Source organism: Acinonyx jubatus, chromosome C1, assembly GCF_027475565.1.
Source record: "Acinonyx jubatus isolate Ajub_Pintada_27869175 chromosome C1, VMU_Ajub_asm_v1.0, whole genome shotgun sequence".
Taxonomy (NCBI): Eukaryota; Metazoa; Chordata; class Mammalia; order Carnivora; family Felidae; genus Acinonyx; species Acinonyx jubatus.
In genome coordinates this window covers 1,031,754-1,058,675 of record NC_069381.1, presented here as the reverse complement: position 1 = coordinate 1,058,675, position 26,922 = coordinate 1,031,754, and the positions used below count along the sequence as shown (strand labels likewise).

General features: G+C 61.8%; 1 protein-coding gene across 4 annotated transcripts in view; it reads right to left on the bottom strand.

Moving 5' to 3' along the window:
- SKI (SKI proto-oncogene) overlaps window positions 1–15,898 on the bottom strand; it is a 69,655-nt gene extending 53,757 nt beyond the window's left edge. For 2 of the 4 annotated variants that reach the window (XM_027060686.2, XM_053205537.1), the window contains exon 1: window positions 14,833–15,897. In XM_027060686.2, coding sequence (XP_026916487.2) covers window positions 14,833–15,801 — 969 coding nt within the window. In that variant the 5' untranslated portion in view covers window positions 15,802–15,897. Of the gene's footprint in view, window positions 1–14,832 lie in introns of all 4 variants that reach the window. The other 2 variants (XM_053205533.1, XM_053205543.1) reach the window with 2 other exon arrangements.
- Window positions 15,899–26,922: the final 11,024 nt, after the last annotated feature.

Here is a 26,922-nt window from a genome sequence, read left to right as displayed (position 1 = left end):
CACGCAGAGGCCCGGGTCAGACGCTCCATCGTGTGCCCCACAGTGGACGCCGCCCCTTGTAAGGTGGCTGAGACGTGCGGTCTGGGAAGGGGAGGCGCCAACGCAGGGAGGGGGGCGGTACCAACAATGGACAGCACAGGTCCCAGTACGTGGACACCCCCAGCGCAGGCACAGGGAGCCTCCACTGCCTGGCGCAGCCTGTGCTTTCTGCTCACAGCACCTGCTGACGTCCATCCAACCGGCTCAGCTGGCTTGGTGGCGGGGGAGAGCCACTGCACCAGCCTCCACGTGCCATGTGGCCCCGACGGGCTCCCGGCCGCCTCCCGTGTCAGACGCCCTGGCTTTGGGAAGAAAGGGTGCTGCGAGTACTGGAAGGTTCAGATCCGCACGGCACGGCGCTCCAGCACGTGCTCCAGAAGGGGACACCGAGGCCCAGGGAAGTGGCACGACCCGGGACCCCAGGGTGAGGAAGGGGCCTGGCCGGGACCCGGGCCCAGGAGACACCCAGGAAGCTCTGCCGTTTCTGTCTAAACTTCTAGAAACTCCTACTTGACCGGAAATAGCTGCGGTGACTACTCCTCATCCAGAGATGAGGGAAGGAGAAAAGGACGCTGAAAATCAGACTCGAGGACAGTGACCTCTGGGGCACCTGGGGGCTCGGTCGGTTAAGTGTCCGACTTCAGCTCAGGTCACAATCTCGTGGCTCTTGAGTCCAAGCCCCACATCAGGCTCTCTGCCGACAGCTCAGAGCCTGGAGATGCTTCAGCTTCTGTGTCTTCCTCTCTCTCTGCCCCTTCCTGCTCGTGCTTTCTCTCAAAAATAAACAAACATTAAAAAAAAAAAAAAGGGACAGTGACCTTCGCCTCGCTGTGGGCAGCAGACAAGTGGCCTCTAAGAGATTTTCAACTTTTCCCCTTCAACCCAAACCCAAAGAGCCACCCTTCCTGAAGCTGGACACAGGGCCCCTGCCCAGGCTCCCACGGCCAGGCCTTCCTCCGACCAGCGCCTGGCAGATGGGAACCCCGGGAGGATCTGACAAACAAACACCGAGGAGCCTCCTTCCCAGAGCACCCCTGCCCTCGTTAATAGTCCACAGCTAAGAGCCAGACGAAAAGAAGAGCTGTCACCTGGACCAGGAATCTGCTCTCGGATCCAAGCTTGCACCTGACCCCAGAGGCCAAGGGTCAAGGGGCATCTGGAAACCAAGTCACGGAAATGGTTGCTGGCAGTGGAGTCCCTGGCTCGGTCAGGGCAGCCCCAGGGACGGGCACAGGCAGCGTGGATGCCACATGTCCTGGCCAAGGCAACCTTCCAGGCCCCAGGGGCCACCCCATGACCCAAAGAGACAGGAGGCCAGGCCCTCCAGGGCTCTGCAGAAAGGACAAGGCCGCCCCCTTCAGCCTCAAGGCCATGGTCACTTACACACACTCGCCTCCCGCACAAGGTGCCACAACACAACAGCATGTGGCCTGTCTGGAGGACCAGCACCCCCCAGGCCACCTGTCACCCCTACTAGCCTCCTGGAACCGACAGAACCAAACTAGTGCGAACTATGGCTGAGAATAGGCCTGGACCTAAAAGTCCACAGGAGAGGGATGTGAGCTGTGGAGACAATGGATTTCGAGGGTGGACTGACCCCTTCCCGGCTGCCACAGGCCGCACACATGGCAGGCACTCCACAACAGAATGACCTCTACGGGGCACCTGGCTGGCCCAGTCGGTGGGGCACGCAACTTTTGATCTCGGAGTTGTGAGTTCGAGCCCCACATTGGGCGTAGAGATCACTTAAAAATAAAATCTTTGGGGTGCCTGGGTGGCTCCGTCGGTTAAGCATCCGACTTCGGCTCAGGTCACGATCTCACGGTTCGTGAGTTCGAGCCCCACGTCGGGCTCTGTGCTGACGGCTCGGAGCCTGGAGCCTGCTTCGGATTCTGCGTCTCCCTCTCTCTCTGCCCCTCCCCCATCCGTGCTCTCTGTCTCAAAAATAAATAAACATTAAAAAAAGTTTTTTTTAAATAAATAAATGAAGTAAAATGAAATCTTTTGAAAAACAAAATCAAAAATAAGATGACATCCACATTCAGGTCCACCTGCCACTGTGCTCGCACCATGAGACTTGCCCCCCCAAACACCCAGAGCCCCTCACCCCAGTCCCTGCCCTTGCCTGGGTGGCACGGAGGGTCTCCTGCACAGACAGGCTCCTGCCTCTGACGCCAACGGAGGATCGTAAGCTCCAATACGTACCAGAGACATGACACCGGACCGTCACTTACCACAACGGACGGGACTCACATCCAGAATACATCAGGAACTCCCACCAACGAATAAAACAAAACAGCTCGACTCAAAAAGGGGCAAAGGACTTGAACAGGCATTTCTCCACAGAAGGCAAGCGCACGGCCAAGAAGCACACCGGTCGCTCACCTCACCCACCGCGGGGACGTGCAGACCAGGGTCGCGACGACCGACCACCCGCCTGCGCCCATCAGGGTGGCTGCCCTACCGAAACCACAGAAAACACAAAACAAACAGGGATCCTCAGCAAGCATGTGGGAGAAAGGCAACCCTCGTGCACTTGGTGGTAGGAACGCCCGACAGTGCAGCCACCGTAGGAAAGTGCGGCCGTTTCTCAAAAAATTAAAAATACTGGGGTGCGTGGGTGGCTCGGCTGATTGAGCATCCAACTTCGGCTCAGGTCACGATCTCACCGTTCGTGGGCTCGAGCCCCACATCAGACTCTCTGCCCTCAGCTCGGAGCCCGCTTCTGATCCTCTGTCCCCCTTCTCTCTCTGCCCCTCCCCTGCTCGTTCTCTCCCTCTCTTTCTCTCGCAAAATAAACAGCAAGTGTGTGTGTATATATATATATATATATGTATACGTATAAATAAAAATACGAACTGTAACTTGGACTTCATCAAAACTAAAAATATCTGCTCTTCTAAAGACACCGTTCAGAGAATGAAACAGTCACAGATTAGCAGAAAACATTAGCAAATCACATTGGGTGAAGAACATACCTAAGTTATATAAAGAACTTTCAAAACTCAATTAGAGAACAACCCAGTTTAGGGCGCTTGGGTGGCTCAGTCAGTTAAGCGTCCCACTCTTGATTTTGGCTCAGGTCATGATCTCACGGTTCATGGGATCGAGCCCCGAGTAGGGCTCAGCGTGGAGCCTATAGGGATTCATTCTCTCTCTCTCTTTCTCTCTCTCTCTCCCCCTCACCCCCTGCCCCACCCAGCTCCCACCACATGCTCTCTCAAAAAAAAAAAAAAAAAAGGCTAGAACAGCAAGTTTTACAATAGCTATATTTTACCACAACAAAGCAAATGCACGAGGCTAATTACAAAAACACGAAAAATAACAAAATGGCCAATACCAGTAGAAAGAAGTTAAAAAATGAGATTTTCACCCTTCAAATTAACAAAGTTATCCCGAATGACAGCCACCAAAGGTTGTAAGAGCAAAGGAACCGTCTTAATTCTCTGGGCGTGTAACAAACTGGCAAGCCATTTACAGAACGAGTTTCAGGAATGTGTAAAATCGAGAACCCTCTCAGGGGCCCCAGGTCTCCTGGCGTCAGAGCATGGAGCGGTCACCCCTCAGTCGGGATTTAGGAGGCACAGGAGATACAGATGTGCATGTTGTGTGTGTGTGTAAGTAACACCAGCGGGTGCCCCTGTTGATCTGCCGAATCTTCCACAAGAAACCCCCCCACCTGACCTCACACGTGCCCAAGGAGACACACGGTCAGAGAGGGCTGACCTCGGCCAGCACAGGACATGGGGGGCCCCTCCCCCCCGCAGGGGGACGGCAGAGCCACTTCGGAGAACAGCCCAGCACGATCTAGGTGCCCTCCGGCTCAGCCCGTCACTCAGGGCCCAGGCCCCAGGCACGCGCACACGGGCCGACGACGATCCGCGACTCCTGTTCAAAGTCATCCACGTGGGAAGCCAGACCATCCGCCCCGAGAGTGGGGACAGGCCGATGTGCTCAAGCGGCAAAGCCACACGGCAACGAGGCGGCAAGCGAGTGACCGGAGCCCCGGGCGAGGGCCTGTGCAGACAAGTGCCAGTGACGGGGCCACGCCGGCTCCACGGGGACACAGGCGCACACACAGGACGTTCAGGATGGAGTCCCCTGGGGGTCGCAATGAAACAGACGAGCAGAGCAGGCAGAGTGTACCTCTTAACCTGCGTGGGGACGCGGGGGGCGCAGCCGGTCTGAGATGACGTTCCCGCATCTACGCTGGTGCTCGGAGGCTTCCGGGAAGCTTTTGCGGCAAGACGCTCCCTGAAGCCTCACTCGTAACAAAAACGCAGCTAAACAAATGCCGGAACCCTCGATACCACAGAATACTTGGAAATATGTGGCCTTACACACGCGCACAGAGGCAGGCACACGCACCCGTGTGCACGCAGCAGGCACGCGCAGAAGGCCCCTCAATCATGAGCAACGGTGGCCCTGGACCCTGCAAAGCAAGCGCGGAAGAGCCACTTCTGAGACAGCAGGGACCCGAGTGCGGGCTGGGCGCCTCTGGCAGGAAGGAGATCCCTTCGTTACTGTCAGCTACGCTGACTGGCGCCACGGCTGTGACCCGTCCGGACTCTGGACACGTTAGGAGATGAAGTGCTGAACTAGGAAATCAGCACAGCCCCTTGCAAAAAAAAGGGGGAGAAGTCGGAGGAAACCAAACGCGAAAGACACTGGGAAGTGCTGGGCCGGGCGTGTGGGCCACACTCACTAGCCTCGCCACCCAGGTGTAAGCGGGAAACCTCCCGTCCTAACCTGCGTTTCCGTTTCCGTATCCGTATCCCCAGACGCGCCCCGATGGCGCTGGAAGGGACGCACCCCTCCTGGGCCCTGCATCAGATGGCGCGCGCCCACCATCTCGGTGCTGGGAGTGACAGGAAGGGATCCGGGCAGCCCTGCCCGGCACCGCCTTCCTGGATTTCTGTCCCACGAGGCCAGTGAAGCGTAACCAACAGCGGCAGAGGCCCAGGCACGCAGAGCGGCCACCGAGCTCCTGCCACCCCCTGGCCCAGCTCCCCGGTGCCACCTGCACCCCCTCCACAGGCCCCCGGCCCCTCACACCTGCCGAGGAGGCTGACGATGGCCAAGGTTCCAAAAGCCTGGAGCCACGGGGACAGCGGGCCACCCTGTGGGGCCGCCCTGCTGGGTCCCCGTCATGGTCCTCAGCCCCCCAGGGATCACACAGAGAACCAGGACACCAGCCTTTGTCGCAGAGACTGAGAGAAAACAGATCCACCACAGCAATCACGATTCAAATAAAAACGTTTAAGTGAGAAAATAAAACATCTAACTGCACAAGAGACGTCAAGCTCCACCAGGCAATTAAGTCTAGGGGTGCAGGGGAGTCCACAGAGGGACCCTCCGTGACCCCAGACCCTCTGGAGAACAGCGAGGGCACGTTCTCCCGTAAAGGGGAGGAGGCTCCAACGCCAGCCCCACAGGACCACCCGCTCCCACGCCGGAACGCTCGCCTGGCGGCAGCGAAGGCACACCAGGCCAGCCCCGGCTGAGCCCGTGGAGGGGATACCACACTCCGGTTCGGGGCGTGGGGGGTGTGCAGGAGGAGAGGCTTCCTCCTGCGTATTTGGGAAGGAGCTTCAAAGTCCGGAACTCCCCCGGGCCCCCAACAGGCATCAGGGACCGAGATGGGCGCTGTGGCGACGAGGGAACCCGGGCCCACCGTGCAGGCCCCTCAAAGCTCCTCAGGGCACAGGCCCGTAGCCCCCAGCCCTCTGTGGTCCCGTCAGTCAAGACCCTCCCTGACCTCCGCTCCAGGACCGGGCCCGCTTCCCCAGCCCAAGACCACGGCCGGCCCGCGCTCCACAAACACGGAACACGTCCCCGCTCACCGAGCCGCACCGAGGCAACCCGCGGGCCTACCTTGTTCTCAAAGCTGAAAGAGCTTCCTAAAATGAGACAAAATCCACTAAGGTCAGGCAGGCTGGGCGACACTTACTGCATACAAGAATGTTAAAAAAAAAAAAAAAAAAAAAAATCACAGTTTTGATAGTTCTGCAAAAAAAACTTAGCAAATTTACAACAAAACTGTCAAGTAATTAAGGCAAGGCACTTCACACATGAACTTAAACTGCTAATTAAAATCCCCTCGCTTAATTGACTACATTTGCATATCATTCAGCTTGGGAGCATCATTTTTTTAATGGTTTGGGCAACACAGTTGTAACGCCAGGAAGCGGAGAGGCAGCAGGTAAGGCGGGACCACCCGCACACGCCCGCCGGGGCCGCAAGGACTTCCCGCCAGGCCCGGGGTACCCTCACCCCCGCAGCACTCTCTGGCCACGGCCCCGGCCCCCCGCCTGGGGTGGGAAGGGGGCAGAGTCGCCAGCCCGGAGATCCCACCATGGGCTGCTCCTGGCCGCCCCCGCCCGGCACCTCTGCCTCAACCTCCCATGCAGTCTCCCAGCACGTGGGACGAGCGCACCTGCCTGTCCCTCCGGGGAGAGGGTTCCCGGCTTCCCCGGTGGTGCACTTGACTGCCCCCTTCCATCCGGGGTCCTCCACGTGCTCAGGGAGCACCAGCCCGGCCACTGGAGAAACACACTTGCCTCACCGGTGGCGATGGCTGAGCCTGGACGGCCGCGCTCACCGTCCACACACAGGCACAGGCCCCAGGCTGGCACACGTGGCCTCGCTCTGCGGTGGTGGCCAGGGGCCACACGGCAGGAACCACAAGGCTGACAGCGCCCCCCTCAAGAAGGGGAGCTCCCTGTGATCAGGGGCCCGACCAGGGCAGCCCCAGCACCAGCACGACGCATGAATCTCAGCCGACCAGGGCGGCTTAGGGACCCAGACGGGGCACCACAGGGCCCAGGCTGGCAACAGGGCTGTGCGTCTTTCAAACAGGGGTTATGGGGGCGCCTGGGTGGCTCAGTCGGTTAAGCATCTGACTTCAGCTCGGGTCATGATCTCGTGGTCTGCGAGTTCAAGCCCCACATCAGGCTCTGTGCTGACAGCTGGAGCCTGCTTCAAATTCTGCGTCTTCCCCTCTCTCTCTGCCTCTCCCCTGCTCTCGTTCTCTCTCTCTCAAAAATAAACAAACATTAAAAAATTAAAAAAAAAACAACAGGGGTTTCTGTGTCACTTTCAGCACAGAGCCTACATCAGGATCACAGACCAGTGTCCACGTCCCCACAGCGGAGCCACTGTCACTTCCCATCCTGACGGTCTCGGTGTAGCGGGGAGCAGGTCTGGACGGAGAATGTCAGGCAGACAAAAGCATCCACAGGGATAGCCCCACGGACTGAAGTGGTGCCCAACCCACGGCTCTGTGGAAGGAGGGCCAGAGGGGGAACCAGGAGGGCCAGAGAAGGAGCCACGAATGCCACACGCAGGAGCCGGCTCGCCCATCACTGCCACCCCCCCACACAGAGGTCTCACCAGGGGGCTGGGGTCACCGAAAGAACACTCAGCTGACAGGGGACAGATGGAGACAGGGCATGAGAAGCTGGCTCTGCTCCCAAGGGAATGCAGGCCTGGCCCCCATGAAAGGTTCTCTCTGGTCATCCGGCACCGAGTGCCCAGCGGGGGTAGCCATGCTCACCCGGGCTGTGGGGGCACTGCAGCGCAGGGGTCGTGTCCTGCGTATGAAGCAGGACAGACCTTCAGCCCCCCCCAAAAACACACTTCCTCCCCCAACACGCCGCATGCCCCGGTGGAGAAGAGGAGGGCACAGGGGAGAACGTGCCCCAGACCCAGACTCTAGGCAGGTCCCCAGACACCAAGTCACAAGCAAGTAGCTTCCTGTGAGGACGCAGCAGACGGCCTCTGGGGCAGGGAGACAGACAACCCGCCACCAGCAGATGCCCCCAGAACACGTGCACTGTCCCCACCCCCATCCCAGAGGTTCAGACCCAGGAGCTGGGACACACGGTGGAGCCGCCATCATGGGACTGTCACCCCTACCTGCCCCCTCACACGTGGGCTCCGGGGTCCGGTTAGGGGGCAAGGGCCACACGAGAGCCCCACTGGCACCTGGGGCCCTCAGACCGCAGGGACCCGGCTGACCGTCTCGGGCTCCCCTCTCCTCCCTGCCACCCCACCTGCCACAGCGGTGACCCTCTACCTCAAGCACCCCAGTGGGTCCCTGGGAAGCCTATTTCCAACGAGAGATGTTTCTTTCAAAGCAGCCAGCTAACGTGCCATCGGAAGCCCCCTCAAGGCGGGCAGCACGGCCAGGCTCATCCGGCGCCAGAGCTGAGAACACCTTCGCTCAACAGGCAATAGCCAAGCACCCGAGACAGAGCAGGTTCGAAGCCCCCCCGCGCAGATCTGAGCAAGCCACCTTCTTGACGACACATGACACGGCCAGGACAAACGACGCCTGAGAGACACCACTCTACTCCCGAGAAACTCCCTCCCTCTCTCCTCGCCGTCAGGAGCAGAGCTGCCGAGGTTTCTCGATAACTAGTGATTTCATGCCTCTGTGAGTCATTCAAGGAGTATTTACTCCGGGCCCGGAACTGGGGACCCAGCTGTGACCAACCTGCCCCCTCCACGAGGCTGACAACCACAAACACACAAATCCCAGGCCCACCGCAGCGGGCTGGCCCGGGGAACGGAGCGGAAGGCCCGACCACCGCAGGCTGCGCGGCCCCGAGCGTGGCGCCGGCGCTTCCTGAATCGCGACCCGTAGCTGGAAGTCTCCAAGTCCTGCTCTCTGCAGCCTCCCCAGTCCCAGCAGTAAAGTCAGATGAGACACAGGCGCCAAACACCCAGACAATCTCACGGGTTTCCCGGGCTCTGCCAGGACTCCTCCCGAAGCCTCCCATCTGCCTCCACCCACACGAAAGACACGAGGATTACCCCAAGGGACGAGCATTTCCAGCAACGACCAGAGCAGCGCCCGGGACACGCACAGCGGGTACTGGGCACCACGGTCACCAGCAGACCTACACGCAGCCAGAGGGATCTCTGCCCCAGCAGGTGCCCGTCCACTCTCGTCCTTCTTCTAGACATCTCTCCCGTCCCCCAACCATCCCAGTTCCATTTCACGCCAGGGTCTGGGTCCTTAATTTTAGTAAACAAATTGACACCAGCGGTGGTGAGTCCCAAAACTGGAGGGACCCCCACCCCCAGGCCCCCCTCCTGGCTCCCATGCTGGGACCAGCAAGGCCACTCCACCTCGCAGAGCCTCTGCACTGATGTTGCCCCGAAAAACAGTAAGTCTCATGCAGCAAAACGGGCCTTCAGCCCGTCCTCACTGCTCTGAAAGCAGGGCTCCCCTAGAATCGGACTCTTGATTCACAGAAGAGCAGCGTAAGAGCTACTGTTTACTCCACGCCAGCCCTGCAAACGTGCTAGAGGCTTCCTGAGCGTGACCCAAGTTTGCCTGCACAAACCGCACCTGGGCTACCGGGCAGGGCAGCGGGGGAGGGAGGGGGTGCGGGGCAGCCTCTGAGAGGTCAGGCAGGGCGGGGACCTGGGTCGTGCTCACACATGCAACAGGGTGGCCACATATGTAGCCCCCCCCCCCCAAGGTCCCTACCACCCACGCCACTTCATTCCCATGGACACCGTTTGTGGCTCTAACCCAACACCAACCGAAACCCGCTTCAGACCACGCGAGGCCTTGCAGGGAGGGGCTGCCCGCCACACACAGCCCCACACCGCCCCACACCCCCAGGAAATGACTTCCTGTCCCTTCATTGCGACGCTGATCCACCCCCCCCCATCTGAGATGGTCAATAAACAGAAAGCGGGGAGCAATGGGCATGGACCCCAGGCCACGCCCCGGCTCCGTCCCAACTCCGCCTGGTTCCCCATTTCCCCAGGGACAGCGAGCCAGGAGGGCAAGGGCTGGGGCAAGAACGGAGGCCTTCTCCTCCCCCTGCAGCTCTCACGGACCTTAAGGAAATAATTCAGCCTCTATATTTTGACTCAAAACAAAGAAACTTTTTAAAAACATTTCAGTTGAAACTTGCATAATTCCTCCAGTGGAGAAATCCTCCCTGACTTTCGCAATCCTTAGAAAGAGACACATTATTGGTGCTTGTGTAACAGTCTCCGGGACCGCCGTGAAGAGTCCGGCCGCCAGCCTGGGCCACCTCCCGCCAGACGGCCAGGGCCGGCCCCGGAAGCACGGCCTCCCCCAGCCCCCCACCCCCACCCCCCGGCGGCCAGGGGTGCAGGGTGCGGCTCGGCCACAGTCCCCCAGACTTCCTCCAGCGCAGGCCTGTCTGCCCTCACCCGGCACCTCAGACAGACATTACACAAACCGGCTGCGGGGAAGGTTGAGAAACCGAGACGCCAAGAGTCAATGACCCTACTCTCATAGCCCCAGCTGACGGACGAACGGACGGACAGACCCCAGCGAGACAGCAGGGACAGAGGCAAAGGTCACTCAATGACCCCGCTGCCCCAGGCGAGCTGCTGCCCTGGGGAGACCCCAGAAGCTAGGGGGCCTGGCCCAGCTGGAAACTGGCAGGATGGCAGACAGACAGGCGGACAGACCACACCTGGAGAACCATCTAGACATGCCTCTGCTCACTCAGACGGGCTGAGGCACCCGGCCAGCCATTCAGCAGCCCCTCGCTCCCGCACGGCCAATTCCACGGCATGGGGGGGAAGCAGAGCTCATTTGAGCTGCCACGTCCCCCACCGGAGAAGACTCCCCAGCCTTCATTCTGGCACACCCTGTCCTTCCGCATGGGTGGGAGGGGGTGGCCAAGGCCCGACCAGGGTGTCACCTAAGCCGGCACCCACCTTCTCAACCACACATCTGCAGCCAGGAAATCACCATGGAACCCCACAAAAACCTACAGCAAAACGAGTGGACAAAGAGACGACTCCGTCGCTAAGTCTCTACCCACACAGCAGACGGCATCCAAAGGACAGCACCCCATTCAAGGGGGGGCCCCAAGGAAGCGCGCGGGTCGGAGTCTGTTCCAGCCTGGCAGCACCCTCTTCACACTGTTCCTTCCCGTGATAACATCAGCTTAAATAAGACCAGACACACCTCTCCAGGGGAGAGTCCACAGACCAAGACCCCCTTCCCAGCCTGTGGACCCAAGAGGTGCCGTCACTCCCCAAGACAGGCCACAAGACTCAGCACCCCCAGGGCTGCCGGCCGGTCCCTGCTCTGAGGAAGCCTGCCCTCTGACCAGGGAGAAGTTGCAGGTGACACGAGAAAACCTGTCCCAACGTCAGGAATCCAGACACATGCAGTCGCGGACCCTCACGCCACACGCCAAGGGGCCATCGGCCTGCAGGCCCCTGGAGCACAATGAGCCGCATGACAAGAGCAAGGCTACAAAAGGACCCTTCTGAAGGCGGTCTGAAGAACGAATGGACGATCCGCACAAGCCAGGCTCTCCGATCTGGGAATCGGGACTCCCGGAAGAACAAAGAGCATCTCCGAGGAGCCCCAACCCTGCCCGGGGCCCCAGGGAGGCAGCGCCCCATCCCGCGGTCGGCCCTGGTTACCCCGCGAGGAGGCCTCCTGCGGGCCAAGAGACCAGGCCCCCAGCAGCAGCTGAGCCGGCAGCACGCACGTCCTCCTCTGTGACAGCAACCTACGCTGCTAAACAACCAGGCCAATTCAGCGCAGACACCATCAGACAAGCCCAAGAGGAAGGGACAGAGCCAGTCGGGCAGAAGAGGAGGGCAGGGGTAGAAAGGGCACCACGGTCCCCATCTCCTTGCCATGTGTTCCTCCACACATGACGTGTCCCCACCCCCACCCCACAGGACACCTAAACACCCTAGAGAAATAAAACATCACCAGTCACCACTTGCTACGGTCCCCATCTCATACACGAGAAAACGGAGACCCACGCAGGTTAGGCCAACTAGCTCGAGGTCACACAGCAGGAGGGACGCAATGAGGACGTGGGAGCTATCCCCTGGGGTCCCGCAGCTGGGCTAGCCTACCACAGGGCGCCCAGGGCAGCACCCTGTGGGGGGGGGGGGGGCGGGGAGAGGCTGGGAGACGGCTCCCCACGGCCCCAGCACGGCCGACAGCACTTCCTGCAGGCCCCCGTGACGTGAGGGGGCATCCCTAAGGAGGCCTGCCAACCCACACTCACAGACAGGCCGCCTTCACAGGGTTTCCGGGTTCGAGGTCGGAGCCCCACCCCACGCTCATTTCCACACTGGGGCAACCACAGACAACCCACCACGGCCACGGCCACAGGCAAAGCAGGTGGGCAAAGGTGAGCGGGTCTCCAAGACCCCCAGAGACCAGCGGCCCTCCTGGCACTGAGCGCGAACGGTGCCGAGTCTCCGGCTGGCAGGAGAGCTGGGCGGCTCGAGCCCCACAACACGGGAACGTGCCGCAGCTCCCACTGCCTCACCAGAACCCAAGGCCCCAGGGGAGTCATGTCCTCTACAGACAGGAATTCTAGCAATTCTTTGTTCTCTGCTGTCCTCAACCCTGCTAAGTCAAAAATATTAAACTAAGCTATAAAGTAATTGAAGAAATCAAAATATATTCCACAAATAAGCCATCAGAGGCGACCGGAAGGAGCGATCAGAGATAGGCGGGGCACGGGGGGGGGGGGGGGCTCTTCCCAGGCAGCTCCTTCCATAGTAAGTGGGGTCTAGGCAGCTGGGGGGTCCCATCCCTCCCTGAGGCCGAGACCTTCCTCCTCACGTGGTGCCCTCGGCACGCAGACAGACGAGCACATGGCTCTGCTAAGGGATTTAAAGAGAACGACACACCCCAGGACTCCCAACTGCGTGGTCACAGAGCCAAGACAGCAGGCAGAGCCCCAAGAACAGGACAGGCAGAAAAAGCCAGCAGGAAGAGCACCCCACGAGGTGGCAGAGTCGGCACGAGAGCTCGTGGGCAGACGCCCGGGCCACCACCACACGGGACAGCGGGGGCTGACACTGACCTGGAGACCCCACCCGCTTACGATAAGCGCGTCCTCCTCATCTTGGGAAATTTCCGTTTAATCGGTACGTAAAATTTAAAGCAGCATGGGGGAAAGCACGGAAGGAGACAGGGCGCTGGTCATCTGTCGAAAAGGCCAGAGCAGAAACGGGGTCTGGCCTCAGCTCCACGGACGGTGGCGCCAGGAAACAGTCCTGCCTCCTCCCCAGGCAGCGCTCCGGCCCGGGAGCCCAGGCTGGGCCTTCCCTGAGCCTGGGGACGGCCGCACCCAGGAGCACAGGGCCTGCTACAAGGGACCCCGGGACCAGGACTGTAGCTGTGACAAAAGGCCAGCCCCGGCGAGCCCCCACCCCGCAACTTGGACACCAACACAGGCACACCCCGCCGGACAAGGCCCTCTGCCACCTGCTCTGGAGGTGGGGGACCTGCCACGGCCTCACCCACCGGCTACAGCCCGCACCTACCACAGCCCTGCACACAGGACTCCCCTAGGCCACACCGGCGGTGGAAGGAGTAGGCGCCCCAAACAGAAAAGCCCCTAGTTCACACGGGGTGCTTATCACGCCGCCCATCACAGACTCATCTGAAATCGAGGGCTCGGGCCGGCCTTTCCTGCCAGCATCCTCCCCGACTCAAAGCATCCCTCGTGCACAACCCCTGCCCTACAGTCAGCGGACGGCTGCCACCTGGGCACCGGCATAGCTGAGGGCAGAAATGCCACCGAACGCTCGTGCACGTGTGCGCGCGCACACGGCAGCCCTCTCCCCAAGCACAGGCAAACAGGCCCCTACATCCCTAGCCCCTCCTCTGCTCACCGAGACTCTGACACTGCGCTGGAGGGGCGCCCAGAGAAAACCGGGCGGGAGCATCTATTCACAGATTTAGAAAAAGAAAAGTTTGATGCAATAGCTGAATTAATTAGGCCTCCTAAGAATAGCTAAGCCAGTGCAGCATTCCGAGCGTGCAGCTTAATAAGCCTGGATATTTAAAAGAAAAGTTACAAACACTTGGGGAGGGGAAGGCAGCATGAAGAGCTGATGAGGACCCCAGTGAATGGTTCTGGCGTCCAGTGGCCCAGAAGCTGCCCGGCCGGATCAGAGATCCTCCGCCGGGCAGACAACAGAGCCTCAGCCAGTGGCCTCCCCCCCCCCTTCAGCGTTTCAGGGAGAGGGAGACAAGGAACCAGGCGTGTCCAAAACAAATCACAGGCCACGAGCTACTCCTACTCAGGGCCCCAGGTGCCCACTGACCAGGGCCCCAAGCCCAGGGCCAAGTGGCCCTTGCCACCACACGGGGGACTCAAGGATTCACACCCTGGGAGGCCCACGGAGACACACAGAGCTGGAGTCGCCGTGTCTCGGCCCCCTGCCACCGCGGCCTGGACACCTGGCTTCGTTTCTGAGTCTGTCTCCCAAGACTTCAAGGCACAAACAGGCGCTGCCTGGCCCAGTTCTGTCTGCTGAGGTCCATGGGCAGGCAGCCCTCTCTGTCTGCGAGCCTGGGAGCCCATTCGGTCTGGACACCGCCTCAGGGCCCCAAGGCAGGCCCCAGGGCCTGAGGCTGCAGCCTGGGCTCGGCCCACATCTAACTTCCCAGGACTCGGGACGAGAGCATCTGAGTCCTGAAGCCTGCCCTTCGCAGCCCATCTGAGCGATGGCTTCTGTGCCCGCCAGGCCGCAGAACACGAGGACCCCCACCCCCACTCCTAGCAAGCCGGCTCATCATGGGGATTGAGCCAGAGGACCTTCCTACGCAGCCGTCGATGGGGACACTGACGCCACCCTGAATTTCCTCAAAAACAAACCCTAAGACAAGTCCCGGCCTGCAGGAACAGAGCCCCTGCCTGGCCCCGGGACGGCCCCCCAGCCTTTCCCCCGCCCTCCCAGCTTCCAGGCCCTGGGGCCCAGCACACCCAGCCTCCTCCCACAGCCAGCAGGGACACTCACCCGGGGCACCCGCCGCTTGTACTTGTTGCCATAGTCAAACTTCTCCTTCACGTCGTCCAGGCAGCGGCCGAGGCGCGCCTGCTCCTCCTTGCCCGTGTAGTCCTGGCTCAGCAGGATGTAGGCCCGCCAGTTGGCCGAGTCGAAGCCCCAGTGGCAGGTCCGGTTCTCCAGCGCCTTGTGTGAGTGCACCACGAACTTGTGCGGCGGGTACATGAGGCGGCAGTCGAGGCACTGGATGCAGGCGGCGCTCGGGCTGCTGTAGAGCTCGGGCACCAGCAGCCCCTTGCACTTGCCGAAGCACTCGTGGTACACACGCACGCTGCGCTCGCTGAGCTCCAGGCCCAGCGCCAGACTGGCGGCCAGCTCCTTCTTGCAGGGCGGCGGATAGGCACCGCCGTACAGCAGCGCGTTGCACAGGCGCTCGGCGTCCGTCTTGGTGATGAGCCCGCACGAGGGCGCCGAGAAGGGCAGGATGCCCATGACTTTGAGGATCTCCAGCTGGTCCGCCGTGCAGCGCGAGCAATAGATGTGCAGCTCGTCGCACACCGAGTTGATCTGCTGCAGCGAGAAGTCGCGCAGCACCGAGTTGAGGATCTGCGGCAGGCACAGGCGCTTCTCGCCGCCCACCACGAAGCACGAGATGGTCTCGCCCTCCAGCACGGTCTCGCAGCGCTCGGTGGAACGGTCGGATGGCATGAAGAAAGGCCCGGGGAGCACCGGCGGCGGCGGCTGGATGGCTGGCAGGTGCAGCACGGGCGGCGGCTCCGCGGCCGCGGGCACCGGCGCCGGCACCGCAGCCGCGCTTGCCTCCTTGGCGCTCTCCTTCTTGTAGGCCTCCTGCGCCCAGCGCGCCGAGAAGGCGGCCGGGCCGCCCAGCGAGCTCATAGAGCTCAGGTGGAACTGCTCCAGCGTCTTCTGCAGCCCCGGGTGCGGCTGGAAACCGCCGCGGCCGCCCGCCGCCGCCTCCATGGTGCGCTCCGGCTCCCCGGGCCGCTCCCGCTCCCGCGCGCCCGGGCCCCCGCGGCCCCCGCCGCCGCCCCGGGCGCCCCGGCGGCGCCCCCGGCCCCTGCCCCGGCCCCCTCCCCCCGCCGCCGCCGCCGCCGCCGGCTCCCGACCGATCACGGCCGCGGCCTCGGCCTCGCCCGGGGGCGCGAAGGGGTAGGCGGGCGGGGCGAAGGGGTCCCGCCGCTGGAGCCCGCCGGCGCCCGGGCCCGGCGCCACATCCACGCGCCCCGCGCCCCGCCCGCCGCCGCCGCCGCCCGGGCCCCCCGCGCGCCCCCCGCGCGCCCCCCGGGCCCTAGGCGCGGGGCATGACCCTGCGCGCGCCGCCAACGCCAACGCCAACGCTCGCGGGCCCGGGGCTCGCGGGGGGCGCGCGGGCAGGTGCCGGCGCCGCGAGGCGCGAATCGCCGCGGCGGCCGAGGCCGAGGGGCCCGGGAGGAGCGGGGGCGCGGGCGCGGGGCCCGCCGGGCCGTCCTCGCGCGGCGCGCCGCCGCCGCCGCCGCCGCCCCGCTCCTCCCACCGCGCGGCGCCCGCCCGGCTCGTCCCGGCGGCGCTGGCCGGCCGCGTCGCGCCCGCCGCCGGCCGCCCCGGCCCGGCCCGCGCCCACCCCGCCGCCCGCGCCCGGCTCCGCGGCCCGCCCGCCCGCCTGCGCGCGCGCGGCTTCCGGGGCGGCGGGAGCGCCTGTGGCGGCGGCCCTCAGAGCGCGGCGGCGGCGGCGGCGGCGGCGGCGCGGGGCTCGGCGCACATCCTCCCGGCGGCTCGCTCCGGCTCGGACTGAGCGCCGAGCGCTGAGCTCACGCCGCCGCCCCGCCCCGCGCCGCCCCGCCCCGCGCCGCCGCCGCCCCGCCCCTCGCGCCGTCTGGAGCCGCGCGTCCGCCTCAGCCCAGCGCCGGCCAGGAATGCGACCGCCTCCCGGCCCGGCTCTTCCAAGAACGCGCCCTCCCCCCCGCCGCCACCCCGCCCGGGCTCGGGCCTGCTCGGCCGCGCTCGGGCCCGTCCGCCGGGGACTCGGCTCCGCTCGGCCCCGCCCGCCCCGGACTCGGCCCCGCTCGGTTCCCCCTCGGGCCCCCCCCACCCCCGCCTCCTCGGCCCCGCTCGGCCCCGCCCTCCGGAAGGGCGCTCGGCGGGGGCAGCGGCGGCGCCCGGGGCCCCCCCTTCCGGCCGAGGCCGCTTCCTGCGCCGCTGGGAAGGCGCCGGTTCCGCCGCCGCCACCGCCGCCGCCGCCGGGGCCCCGAAACCCACACGCGGCCCCCGCCACAACCGCAGACTCGCGGGGGGGCGGGCAGGTCGAGGGCGGCGCGGCCTCCGCCGCCCGCCACGCCGTCAAGTCCACGGGGACCCCACGCTCCGCGGGGACGCCGCAGGGCACGACCCGGGCCCCATAGAATGACGAGGACGTCTAGGGGGTTACTCCACGTTAGGATTGCCCCACCCGAGGGAGGCCACACAAGAGACACGGTGCAGCGTGGCCCAGGAACCCCCCACACGTGCAGGCGCGGCCCAGCACGCCCCCCCCGCCCCTGTCCCCCGGATGATTGACCGGCTGCACCGACCACCCCACGACCGTGCACCCTGGTCGCGTGGCAGCCAGCAGCTTCGCCTCCCACTGGTCCCAGTGCAGAACTGCCTGCTCCCTGGGGCAGGGGCTTTGTGCCTCCGATGCACAACCCTGAGTCGGGAACTGTGCCCTGCGCGCACAGGCCAGGTCACTGCCCGGGCCGGGCCGGGGTCGGTCCGTAGACAGGTGGCCTGACCCTTATGCAGCAGCCCGCTCCCCCGCCCCTGCCCCCGGCTGGAGAGCCCCTTCCACGCCTGGAGGGCGCCTGAGGCAGCCCCAGGGAGACACTTCCCTGTGTGTCCTTCCACGACTGGCTGTCAAGGGGGAGAGACAACGCAGAAAGTGCAGGACAGGAAAAGACCAGGGGCTCCAAGTTGGACAGTCTGGCTAGATGGCCCCCAGAGGAGGCAGCGTCTTAGCTGAGGCCTAGCGGGTAGGCATTGGAAGTCAAAGAGACGGTTCTATCTGTGCTCAACCCCAGTGCAGGACAGTCCGGCCAAGCTACACAGCAACACCTTTTCCTCCACAGGACAAGGGCACCCAAGCTGACCTGGGCACTAGGTGACCTGTGAGGACCATGCCTGCTCCAGCCTGAGTGACCTTCAGTTGACTTCAGCTTGCCACCTCCTGCTCCTACCTCCCCAGTGGAGGCTGAAAGTGGTCCCAGTCCAGCGCTCCTAGGGGGTGGCACCTGCCCCGGGGAGCCGACCAGGCATCTCTATGGCCCTTGTCACCCCTGAGGTGCCGGCAGGTGTCTGGGGAGGCAGCTAGGACGGGCGGGCACAGGGGGAGGCCAGGGAGGGGCTTGAGATTCAGGGTGCAGTGGCCCCAAGTCTGGACACCTGATCACTCCCCTCCATGAACACGACCCCCCCCCCCCGCCCTCGCCTGTGTCCTAGGGCTGTCCCTCCCACCCTTCTCTCGGATTCCCCCAGCAACAGCAGCCCCGATAGGACGCGTCTCTATGTGTGCAAACATGAAGCTCCAAAGGAGTATTTCAAAAACAAAGAAAAGGCACCTCTTGTTTTGGGATATCATTTTCTTGCTCCACATTTGGACCAAAAACGTTTCTATTTTACCTGAGAAGGTTAGTTTCTTCCATGTGGGTTTGAATTCTACGCAGCTCGGGCAACCTGTAATCCAAAGGAGGCGGTTGGGGCACCAGAGGGCTGTCTGGGAAGGGTTTCCAGCCAAGCACAGAACTTCTCCTGTTCTTTTGGCCAAGCAGACACCCCCAGAGGGGCCCCAAGCCCTTGGTCCCCTTGATAGGCAGTGCCCAGATCCAATGGACCACTTCCCTGTACATCCTCTGACTTCGTGTGCATCTGGGAAGGGGTCCCAGGAAGGGGCCAGGCATGGGTCCCAACATGTTTCCCAAGTTGCAGGAGGTATGTAGTAGGGGACAGGTGAGGGGTGAAGAGCCCTGAGAAGCAGAAAGGGCCTGGATCACCTCTAAAACTCCTCCTCATTGGACTTTGAGGCCTCCTCCCCGAAAGATGTTGGAGTTTCTGGAGCAGCCAAGCCCACCTCGCCCACCAAAGGCCAGGCCAGCCATGCCTAGACAGAGCCAACCAGGCTCCCTGTCTTCTCTCTGACCCAGTGGGGTGTCTCAGCCCTGCTGGCCTTTCTCCCTCCACCCCACCCCCACAGCTGGATGGTGGGGTGGCTCACTCCTCCCCCTGTCCCCCTGCCACTGGCCAGGCACCAGGCTGGCAGGCAGAAGGTCCAGTCCACGGGCAAAGCCACATCGGAGGGCAGGGACCCACTACACCTGCGCCCCCGCCCCGGCTCACGGTGTGGGCAGCGGGCTGTGTGTGTTCATATCTGTGGGACTTGTACCCCTGCAGGCACAGGGCTGAGTGCTGGGACCAACAGGGAAGGAGAGCAAGTTCTGCCCCACGTGGCTTCCACCCCCTGTGGCCAAGGATTGACACATCGGCCGGCAGAGGAGCGACATCATTCGGGTCCTGAGGAGGGCTTGAGAGGCTGGGAGCTGGCCTTGGAGCCAGCAGTGTTCAGGGTCAGAGGTGAGGGCACTGGCAGTGATGGGGGGGAGGGGGACGCTCACAGGCCCAATGGGGGAAAAGGGCTGGAAGGCTCGAGGCAGCAGCCCCGACAAAGAGACCCCAACAGACAGCTTCCTGCTTCCCTGAGTGGACCAGCCCAGTCCCCCCCAGCTCCCACCTGCCCCCTGCCCCCTACTGCCTGCCCCCTGCCCCCTGCCCCCTGGGAAGTGGAAGAAAACACCTGGTTGAAGCCAGGCACAAACTGTCATTGTTAAGAACGTGCTAAGATGACATTTTAAAACGTTAACCTGGATGAGGCTCCTGCGTGGCTCAGTCAGTTGAGCATCTGACTCTGATTTCGGCTCAAGTCATGATCGCAGGGTCATGGGATTAAGTCCCGCATTGGGCTTCACGCGCTGAAAACTCCGATCCTGCTTGGGATTCTTTCTCTCCCCCTATTTTTACCCCTCCCGCGCTCAAGCTCACACACACACACTCTCTCTCTCTCTCTCTCTCTCTCAAAAATAAACATTGTTTTTAATATGGAGACGAATAAATGAATCGTGTGTTGAATTGGAATCAGCAAGACTTCCATGAACCGATAAGTTGCAATGTTTATAAACAAAGAGAAAAATTGTAGATGTAAACGTGTGTTTGTACAAACATCCATATAATTCGCAGCTCTGTCTAGTGAGAGGGCCTGAGAGGAGTGACACCCCAACAGCCGTGAGCACACTGAGAACACACATCCTGGTTTCTAAATTCCATCCTCCATAGAAGGAACCAGAGTTCTTTGGCAAGATGTTCCCAGGGCTTGGGCAGGGAGAGGACAGGATGCGCCTGGGACACCTTCCTGTGCCCAGAAGTACTGAAGGGCCCAAAGCATAACTGGGACATGTCAAAGGGACGTTACCAGCTTGAAGCTCCCCCCGCCCCACACTGGCAAATCAGAGGTCACAATTATTGTCACAAGTTATAATCACAGAATAAAATAGGAAACCACAAGTCCACACATATTCAGATACTAGGATAAATTATTTGTAAGTTGAAAGTTTGATGAGAAATAGTCTATTTGCCTGGTTTTAAAGTTCCTCACGCAAGGTTCCCATAATCACTAAGGGAAGAAGAGTGAGTCCCCAGGGGAGATGCGGGCAGACACCCGCATTGTAACCAAACAATCTGATCGGACACCATCACTCGTTGGCTCAATCGTAGTCCTGCATCACCGACAGGGTGGGACGGGCAGACGGCATGTCAGTTGTGTGATTCTCCTGCCGAAGAAGCATAGCCTGCCTCTGATCATGAGGAAAACTCAGACATCCACGTGGAGGGACTATCTATGTACAGAAGGACGGGCCCAGAACCTTCACAGGTGTCAGGGTTTCAGCTGTCAGGGAGAGGCCAAGGAATGTTCTGGATCTTCAGAGACTAAAAAGATGATGGCACAGTGTGATGTGTGGCCCTGGGTTGGATCCCATGCACAGTACTGGGACAACCAGAAAGTCTTGGATGTAGTCTAAGACCAGATGGTGATGACCCTACTTTGGACGAGGTGCTATGGTTATGTCAGAGAACAGCCTTGTTTGGGTGCATGATAGAGCCCTAGGTCAGCAATTAATTCACAAATGCTTCAGGGAGAGGTCCTGTACCATTCTTAACAACTTTTCTGTAAGCTGGAGATTGTTAGAAAACACAAAATGTATTTTTAAGGATGTTATGGGAAGAAGCATAAATTCTCTCTTTGACCCTTCTTAGCTTGAACTGCCCAGCGGAGCAGGCTCTAGCCTCAGGCAGCCGAAAGTCTTACCATTGTGCCTGTAGGGTGAGGCCTGAGGGGACACTAGGAGGACACCAAGAGCATCGGCTTCTCTTTCAAACAAGAGGGCAGAGGAGCTGGCCCCCTTCCTTGTGTAACACAAACGTATGCCAGAGAGTGGAGGCCACTCTTTAAATGTTCTGTGAAAATGCACAGGGAAGGAAGTTCTGCAGAACTGGAAACATTGGAACATGAACCATAGTGGTGAGCAGTGTGGAGACAGAGCAGCCTACATGAGGCCTAGAGCTGGCCTTATGCCTGTTGTGAGCTGAGAGTTCAGGCCGGTGTGGGACACAGTGGAGGTCATAGGCCTTTCTGAAATGGGAGTTGGAACCAGTCATGACAGCACAAGTTAGGAAGGGGCTGTCCACTCTATGAAGGGGACTTGGAGACTCTGCCCACCAGCCTGGTGGTGGAGCTCAGAGAGCAGCCATCCCAGACTGGGACAGGACAGAGAGTTCTAGGAAAATGCAAAACCAATGGAATATAGGATGCATTCTACTAGATCAAAAACTGTACGGAGTGCCTGTCGGAAGATGTAGGAGGCATTAGCTATACGTACAGAGGAAACTCAGCAGGTGAAAACATAAAGGCAAATGTGAACTCCAGGAAAAACAAAGAAAACAATCTAAACAGATTTCACTACTCGGCCCAGCAGTGAATAGTATTTACATAATTATAATAGTGCAAACAACAGTAACAAAAAAAAATGAAATAGTTCACTTGGGAAGATGAAAGAAAAGAAAGACTGGGAGCTGAGGGTGCTGGTGAGAGCTCCTTCAGTGACATCTCATAATGTCTAAATCTGGTTTAAAAAAAAAAAGCAAGGGCATGTAATTTAAAAATGTGGAGAAACATCAGACAAGAAACAGCTGAAAGAATTGAGAGAGGCTGACACCAGACCCTTGGACACAGGGTCCAGAGTGGGACTCAGGGACCACTACGGACTTGTTGAAAGTGGCCTAACTTTTGGCTCCTTCTGTTCCTTTTATCTATGTATCTGTCTTTCCTTGGTAATAATTAAAACAAACAAACTGGAACTCTAAACTGAAAATAACAAAGAAAAATGCATTCATATTCCCACCATAAAATGCCACAGTTTGGGACATTAAAGAACAGACTTTGACTAAGTCATTGATTAGAAAAGGAATTAAAATGGAATCACAAAATCTTTTAAAGTGAATGATAATGAAAACACTGTTAGTCAAAATTCCTAGATGCAGCTGACGTAGTGCTTAGACTTTTATAGCCTTCAGTTCCTATATCAGAAAACAAGATAGTGGTTTTTGCCGAGTGAGGAAACTATAGATATTTTTAATTTCTTCTTTGTGCTGACCCGCACTTTCTAGTTTTCTAAAGAAGCTGCTTTTGGTTTTGTTGACCTTCCCTGTTGTTTCTTCTGGACCATTCTGGCCAGGAAGAAACCCCCCCCCCCCCATTCCCCATAGGAGCTTCTGTGGGGTCAGCCTTGTGGGCTATCCAAGAACTATTCATTCCACGTGGCTGAGATTGTGTGTCGGCCTTCCCTGGGATGGTCAGGGGCCAGGGTCTATGCAGGGTCACCCATGGGTCCCAGCATTCAGCAGGCAGTTAAGACCTGCAGAGTGGGGGTCAGCCAAGGTGATGCTTGGGAAGCTGAGCAGAGCACCTGGCCACAGGACACGCGAGTCCCACTCTGGCTGCCATTGGGAATGAGGGGGCGAGCCCAGCACAGTGCCACAGGGGCTGACTGCCTCACCCTGTGCCCCTAAGTCCTGCTTGTCACCCCCATGTGCCCATCTCCTGCCCAGGAACTGCCCTTGTCTTCCTCCAGGTGGGAGGAGGGAAAATCAGGGGCCCCTTGCCCCAACCACCCACCCCATGGTTCCATGGCACTGCCGGCTTGGCGGGTCTCACCGTGGCGGGCCTGGTCTCAGCTGCCGAATGAAGCTGGATGGGGCAGCACTGTCACTGCCCAGCCCCTGGGAGCCTGGGCAGGGCATTAGGGCCGTCGCGCCCAGGAGCCAGGTGTTTGCTGTGTCCTGCCTGTGGGCCCACAGCCAGGGCGGGAGGGGGCCTGGCCCAGGCCCTGGGTTGGAGAGGCCAAGCCGGCTCTGGAACCCTTTCCTCTGGGAGAAACAGCTCGGCCAGCACAGAGCACATTGGGGATCCAGGAGCAGCAGCAGGAAAGGTGAGCAGGGGTCGGACCCAGAGCAACCCCCGCCCCCCACCCCCCGACCCCCAACAGGGGCTTTGAGCTCCAGGGCTTGCTGGCATGTTCTGGGGATGTGTCCTCAGCTGGTGGGGCCCTCTGGAGAGGACTCAGCCTGGAGGAGTGCAGAGAGAGCCTGTGTGGGCGCTCTGCCCTGCGGCCCCACCCCTGCCTGCAGGACACTATCCCCCGAAGCATCCTGTGCTGCTCTGGAACTTACACCTTGCTGGGCATGGCCTGCCCGGGGCCCTGGCCATACCCCACGGATCACAGGGTAGCCGCCTCATGCCTGTGCCCTGTAGCCCTGGGCCAGCCGGGGGCCCCAAAGTCAGAGCGTGTGGCCTCCACATAAGCCAAGAGGAGTGGGGTCACAACGCTGCAGGGCGGAGGGGATATCAGGGCCGAGCCAGTGCCTGGACATCACCAGCATCCTTCAAAGACCCGCCCCCACCCCCCACCCCCGCCTCTTTGCTCTACAGACACTGCTGAGCCCGGTGGGCACTGGGGACCCGATGGGGCAGGAAGGGCAGGTTCTTGCCCGCAGGAAGTTTCCCACCGGCACCTTCCAGAGTCGGTCCTCCCGGGGCTGGACTTGCCGCAGTGCCGCTTATGACCGTCGGGCCACGTGGCCAGAAGTGGGATCTGGGTGCCTGGGGCTGTACGCACACCCCAGTATCGTACCTTCGAGGCACTGAGTGGGGAGGTGCTACGGTCCCCATGTCAAAGCAGAGCACGGCAAGGCTCAGGGTGCCCCCGACCTGCCCGGGGCACTGTGGGGTGAGCCGGTGGGAGCCTGCCGCAGGGTTCAGACAGGTGATGCGGCGGTGAGTGCTCCGAGCGCCCCGGTGAGTGCTCCCAGCATCCAGGGAGGGGCAGCAGGGAGCCCCTCAAGACAGCCATTTCCCCAAGCGGCTGTGTTCCCTACCCATTGTGGAGGGAGAGTCCCACCTGCTGGGCCCCCACCCCCACCGAGGTGTCCCCTCTCTCTCCTGTATCTGCCCTTCCCCACAGCAGCAGGACACAGCCTCGTCTTCCCTCTCTCGGGCCCCCAGCCCCTCCAGCTGCCTCCGTTCGGTCCTTCCAGCCACGCGTCCTGGGCGCCAGCACTGTCCTCCCCCTCCTCCGCCCCCCACCCAGGCTCTGGAGTGAGCCTCCCCTTGCCTGGTGCTATCTGCCCTCTGCCTGTCACCTGCCCCTTGCCCGCCAGGGGCCCTGTCACTCTAGCAGCGAGTGGTGAGTAGACAGACTCTCATTAAATCCTGGTGAACCGACTGACCAGCTGACAGAGGTCCGAGGAGGCACGTTGCCTCAGGCCCAACCACTGGTCTGGCCAGGTGTCCCCAGGTGCTTCCTCTTGTCTGACAGGCACCGCCTTAATGGCCCCCAAACTGCGGGGGCCCTAAGACCTCTACCTCTCTGGGCCCGAGGTAGCCTCTCCAGGAGACAGAGAGGCCAGGTTGAGTTAGGGTTCGAACCTACTGCAGAGGAGGTGAGAGGACGCCGCACACCCTAGAGCTGAGGGGCCACGGGGGGGGGGGGGGGTGCTCCGGCAGGGAAGGGAGAAAGGGGAGTCATCCTCAGAGCGGCAGAGTCCCAAGATGAGGAGGGCAGCTGGCGCCCCCCTCCGGGGCTCCCTCAATGCTCCCTATAGGGTTTTAGATGACTTAGGAGGGTTCCGTCAGCACCTGACTGGTGGGTGGGGGGGAGAGTAGGGCCCGCACCCCAGGCCTGGTCACAGCACCCGGCCCCTCCAGGGCCTCCTCCCGTGCCAGGGGGACCCAGGTCTGTCATCTCCCACCCCAGGCCCCTGGGCCCCTCTCTCCTGGAAGCAAGGCCACAGGCTCCCCTCCCTGAAAATCATAAACTGTAAATCGGAGACACACTTGGTTCCCCCAGCAGGCCCCCTCCCGCCCTCCTGCCGTCATTCCTGGCTGGCGGACCAGTGAGCTCACTCATTACATAAGGCATGTGAGCTATTTCTTGGGGGCAGGAGCTCCCCCTACACGGGGCTCCGTTTCCCCTCTCCAGCTCCAACCACAAGCCAAGGGGGTCTGGGCCTAAGAGGCAAGACCCCCATGTTCCCAGGGCCCCCTCACCCCGTGCGGGAGGAGGGGCTGCTCAGCCCAGGTCCCAGCCCCCACCCCTCCAGGAACAGGAGACCGAAGGTCCTCCCTGAGCGGCACCCGGAGGGCGGCGGGCAGCGACCCAGCCCCAGCCAGGTCTCAGGCATAAGGGAAGGGGTCCCAAGGGCATCACTGGCTGCTGTGTTTCAGTCATTGCTCCCAGGACGGGCACAGGCGTTCCTCTCTCTCTGGATTGGGGGTCGCTCCCGCTGGCACCCCCTCCCCCCCCGCCCCATCTGGTGCTCTTGGCCCCTCGGTGGACACCTGGATCATCCGAGGGCCCCAAGCCCAGCGACATTTCAGCCAGGACGTGTGCTCCTGGGAGGAGAGGCAACCAGATATCACTTTGCTCAGAACAGAGGACCCCCAGGGAAGGACCCCGGGGGTGGGGTGGGGGGGTGGAAGGAGCCCCAGCAGGACAGCCATGTTTCCCGGAGGTGGGCCCCAGCCCAGGGAGCCCTCCGCTCGCTGTTGGGGGTCCTCCCAGGAGCCTCCAGCCTCAGCTGTTGGGGGACAGGGGCCCAGGGACCTCGGACCCCCTGCCGCACTTCCATGACCGGGGACTGAGGGTGACCCGTGAGGACACAGCTTGAAGGGACGGACGGGGAACATGTGCAGGGCATCTGGGGGGCAGGCAGCGAGGAGCAGGGCAGGGCCGCTCCCGCTCCCCGCCTGGAAGGGGGGCCGTGGACGCGGGTGGGGTGGGCAGCTGGCCGCCTGCGCTGTCTTCCCCGTGGTGGGGGGGCTCCTTGGCGGGGTGTGGGGGGGGGATGGGGTGAGAAGCCCCCGTCCCCCCCTCCCCACCCCCCCGCTTGGCCCTGCCTGCAAGGAGAAGTCGGGAGGACACCCAGCCACTCGCCGCCCTGCCCGCCGCCCGGAGGGAGGCCTGTGCGGCGCTCAGGGCTTCCAAGACGCCTCGCTGCGCCCTGCGAGGGGACAGGGGACAGGGGACAGGGCTCTCGGGCGGCGGGGACGCGGGGAGCCCGCAGGCCGGAAACAAGACCACGGCTCCTTTCTTTTCAGAGACTCGATTTCTTGGAACGCACACCCTTCGGGTTTGCTATTTTTACCCGCCCCAGCCTTCCGGTCTCCATGGCGACGCCTCCAAACAGCAGATTCCAGGCGGCAATGACGTCACCTTTCCCCTTCCTGCCGCCCAGGCCTCCGGGCGCTGCCGGGCCGACCCCGTCGCGCGCCCCCCTGCGCCCCGGCCGGGCCCCCACCCCCCTCCCCTCCCCCGGCCGTGGGGTCCCCCGCGCCCCCGCGCCCCTGCCCGCCCGCCGGCGGGGCCTTGGGGGGCCGCGCGGCCCGTCCCCGCAGGGCGGCTGTGCTGGAGCCCCCGTGGCAGAGGGCACGGGCCCAGGGCGGCCCTCCCTCCCGCTCCGGGATCCCTG